Source organism: Manis javanica, chromosome 14 (genome assembly GCF_040802235.1).
Source record: "Manis javanica isolate MJ-LG chromosome 14, MJ_LKY, whole genome shotgun sequence".
NCBI lineage: Eukaryota > Metazoa > Chordata > Mammalia > Pholidota > Manidae > Manis > Manis javanica.
The window spans coordinates 45,791,281-45,795,860 of record NC_133169.1 but is presented as its reverse complement, the minus strand read 5'-3'; the positions used below and the strand labels follow the sequence as shown (position 1 = coordinate 45,795,860).

The 4,580-nt window shown below is 36.4% G+C and overlaps 1 protein-coding gene across 1 annotated transcript; it reads right to left on the bottom strand.

Annotated features, from left to right (window-relative positions):
- Positions 1 to 1,311: 1,311 nt before the first annotated feature.
- On the bottom strand, positions 1,312 to 4,328 carry LOC108397724 (olfactory receptor 5V1-like). Its single transcript, XM_037022618.2, has 2 exons — positions 4,280 to 4,328; positions 1,312 to 2,288 (listed from the first exon to the last, which is right to left on the bottom strand). Exons 1-2 carry the CDS (start codon positions 4,326 to 4,328, stop codon positions 1,312 to 1,314), a joined length of 1,026 nt encoding a protein of 341 aa, XP_036878513.2.
- Between the last annotated feature and the right edge of the window lie 252 nt (positions 4,329 to 4,580).

The following is a 4,580-nucleotide window of genomic DNA, read 5'->3' as shown; positions in this document are numbered from 1 at the left end:
ACTAATTCAACCATTGTGGAAAGCAATATGGAAGTTCCTAAAAGAACTAAAAATAGAAATACCATTTTACCCAGAAATTCCACTCCTTGGAATTAACCCAAAAATACAACTTCTCAGATTCAAAAAGACATATGCACCCCTATGTTTATTGCAGCACTTTTTACAGTAGCCAAGATATAGAAGCAACCTGTGTTCATCAGTAGATGAATAAATAAAGAAGATGTGATACATACACACAATGGAATACTATTCAGCTATAAAAAGAAAAAAATCCTACCATTTGCAACAACATGGATGGAGCTTGAGGACATTACGCTCAGTGGAATAAGCCAGGCAGAGAAAGACAAGTGCAAAATGATTTCCCTCATTTGTGGAGTATAACAATGAAACAAAACTGAAGGAACAAACTAGAAGTAGACTCAAAGACTAGGGATGTGGTAGGATGGGTGAGGAGGGAGGGAGAAGGGGATTGAGGTGTATTATGTTTAGTACACGTGGTGTGTGAGTTCACAGGGAGAACAGTGCAGCACAGAGAAGGCAAATAGTGACTCTGTGGCATCTTACTACACTGATGGACAGTGACTGTGAAGGGGTATGTGTGGGGGATTGGTGAAGGGGGGAGCATAGTAAACATAATGTCCTTCATGTAATTGTAGATTAATGAAACCAAAAAAATGAATATATAAAGATGTAGAGAACTGAAATTGTGCAGCTTTACAGCACCTTGACATTTGAGAAGGTGGGTGTTTTTGTTCAGTCATTTTCATTTGCCCACTAAACACCTGCTATTGAATTGTATCCAAACACTTTCTGGTCAGTACTGTAATTTTCTTTCCTAAATATCATGAATTTAATATCACAAAAATACATTGTCTTTTCCTCAAAAGCATGATACAGACCCGGGGTGGTTTGAGAAAAAAGATAAAATAATCCAAGACCTGTGGATAAATTTTTAGATGTAGGTTTGAAAACAGACATAAAGCATACAGATGACACAGGTATAGGTACGGATATGGATATGGATGTGGATGTGATCACACACCCCAGTTAAATGAAAAGAAACGCCCAGTTACACCTCTTACTAGTGTGATCATTAACGGTTCTCTGTATACACCTGAAAATGTCTACTTTGGAATGATACATTTTATGTTTCAATTGGAATGAGATAAACATGCTTACAGATATAGGTATAAAGTTATATGTATGTGTGTATCTATAAATTTCTGTGTATTGTATGTATATTCTGTATCAATTGAAAATTACTTTCTATGAGTTTGCCCTATTTAAAAGTGAGCATTGAGACATTCTCTTTTACTCTTGCATTTCCTGTAAACATGCTCCATGACAGAAGACCCTGCTGACTGTGCCTTTCACCTCTCTGTTCCTCAAGCTGTAGATCATGGAGTTTAACATTGGGGTAATGACCCCATAGAGCATGGGGATGAGGCTGTGGCCAGTGGGAGAGTGTCCAGTGGAAGAGGGTTGCATGTAGGTGAATGTGGCTGTGCCATAGAACAAGCAGACCACCAGGAGGTGGGAAGCACATGTGGAGAAGGCTTTGGGCTTCCCTTCCACTGACTGGATCTTCAGGATGGCAGATATGATGTAGATGTAAGAGATGAATGTGGTCAGGAAGGCACCAATCCCCAAAATCCCTCTTCCCACAAACACGACCATGTCTATCCGGGACTTGGATGAGCAGGAGAGGGCCACCCACGGGGTGATGTCACAGTAGTACTGGTTAATCCGATTGGATTTGCAGAAAGACAGGCAGAAGGTGGACACAGTATGAAGGAGGGAATTGAGAAACCCTGCTTCCCAGGTCCCAGCTGTGAGCAGGGCACAGTGAGCCTCGGTCATGATGAGATTGTATAGAAGGGGGAAGCAGATGGCCACATACAGGTCATAAGCCATGACACTGAGAAGGAAGAATTCAGTCCCTACCAGGGCCACCAGGAGGTAAACCTGCAAAGCACAGCCCAGGAAGGAAATGCTGTGATTCCCAGTCAGGAGGTTATGCAGCACCTTGGGAACAGTAGCTGATGGGCAGAATATGTCTAAGAGGGACAGATTGGCCAGAAAGTAATACAAGGGTGTGCACAGCTTCCTCTCCATCCCGATGGCCAAGAGAATGGCCCTGTTTCCCACCAAGGTGACCTTGTATATGGCGGCAAAGACCACAAACAGAGGATAGCGCACCTCGGAGAGGTCAGAGAGCCCCATGAGGATAAAGTGAGTCACGGTGGTGAGATTGTAGCCGTCCACCCCCTCTCTCCACGGGTGTCTCTCTGGAGGGAAGGAAGCCAAAAAATGGGTTTGATTAAAAAGCTAAGGAGCCCAGTGATAAGATTCAGAAAACTGGTGTGTAGTTGATGTGAATCGTTAGCTCTATTCTAATCAGAGACTTCAGTTTTTAGAACAACTGTTAAAATATCTCCTATAGCAGTTTGTTTCTTGAAATTTTCATCTTCCAATCCATTTCAGGACACAGCTCTCTGGGACCCTAAGGAGAAGCATAAAAATTCATCTCCTCAGTAAAAACCATCATGAACCCTTCACCAGTGTTTGGGTTTCACAATTCAGTGGTAGCTTCCTGTGTGTTTGTCACACCTATTGGGCATTTCCTTGCTTTGCTTTGTATTATCTCAGTGTGCACAGTGTTATGCACTATCTCTATCTCATTTGGACATTCCTTAAGGGTAGAAGCCATTATTTTGCATGGTGGGTAATTTTAATAATTATTAAAACTAGCAAACACATAATAAAATAAAAATTATCTAAATAAGTTTTGTGTGAAAGAATGAATGATGTGGCTCTTAGACAAAGTGTATTGATAACAATACATATGGAAATGTTCTTATAGATTCTGAATCATAACCAGTTAAGTATGAAATTTAATAGTTATTTTCCACAAATATTATACTTTAATAAATAAAATGTGTCTATAAAATATAAAGAAAATCAAAGAACAAACAAGCAAAGCAGAAAAAGACTCAAAAACACACGGAACAGATTGCTGGTTACCATGTGGAGTGGGGAGGGCAGGAGAATTGGGTGAAAGGGATAAAGAGGTAGAAACTTCAAATCATACATTGAATTCGTCACCGGGATGACAGTATAGCATGGTGAATATAGATAATAATATTGTTATGTCTTTGGTGGCAGATGGTAACTACACTTACAAAGGTGAGTATCAGTAATACATAGAGTGGTCAAATCACTATGTTGTTCATCTGAGAGCAATACAATATTGTACATCAACTGTACTTCAAAATCATATTTAAAAAAGGAAGGATACAACTTTGTTGATAGTGTCTAAAGGTATCCCAAACTAGAAACCAATATGTTCATATTATATTTAATTAGTACTTTATTAAAAACAAACATTTGATCATGTGTCTAATTATTTAAGGAAATAAAAGATTTTCAATGTTATATGTGATTGAAGCTGTTGGCCGTAACTTTTAATTTTTGAATTGCCATTAATGTATTTTAATGATCCTCATAATCATAAAGTTCAAGAGAACTTCTTAAAATCACTTTAACTGAAAGTCTAAAAGTCAATATTTTTGTGGATTATGTCTTCACTTTGGAAACTGTAGTCGTTTTTTAATATCAAATGTGTATAATAGAAAGGGGAAATGTGATAAGAAAATAAAATTTTAAAGTAATTTTCAATGGCTCCCCTCTATATTTACTTCTCCCTCATGGAAATTGCTAAAGTTTACTTTCCTCAGATAAAATGAATAGTATCAATAATACAATTATACGTAATGCTTTGTTTAAACATATGGAATGAAATTATTTTCTATCAAAAGTTTTTCCATGAAGTAATTCTTTATATTAAATTTTGATTGTTTTTAATAAAAACAGCAGATATTATTCATTAGCAAACTGTTTTCAAGTTTAATATTTTATTTATACTTCACAAAACCAATAAGCTGTAGAACATCTATTAGTTTTAAAACTAATAGATTTTTAAAAAAAATATTAGTTTTTTAAAACTGAAATGTATGAGGGGCATTATTATATTGGTTTCAGGTCCACAACATAGTGGTTCTATATTTACATATGTCACTAAATGATCATCACAGTAAGTATAGTTACCATTTGTCACCAAAGTTACTAAATATTATTGACTGTATTCCTTTTTCCATCCTTTCATCCCTGTGATGAATTTATTTTTTAGTTGGAAGTCAGCAATTATCTCTTGCCCCAACTTTGCCACATTCTCACGGTCCTCTCCCATGTACTATTAAATAAGAATATTTGATATTACCTTGAGAATGATTTTTTCCTCTCTGAAAGCAGTACCAAGTCTGTTTCATGCTTGGGAGAAAAATACAATTTTTTTTTCTTGATATTTAATCAGGAAATTTAAGAAAGAATATCACCATATTAACCAAAAATTGATTGGATATAATTATGCAAGCTGTTGTCTAGTGAATGAATTAAAATGTTAGAAACAACATCTACTGGTCAGTTTACAAATTCTCAAATTTCTAGGTTCTACAGAGCTGTACAATTTCACTTTTCTGCATCTTTACATATTACTTTTTTAAAATGTTGCAGTAAATTTA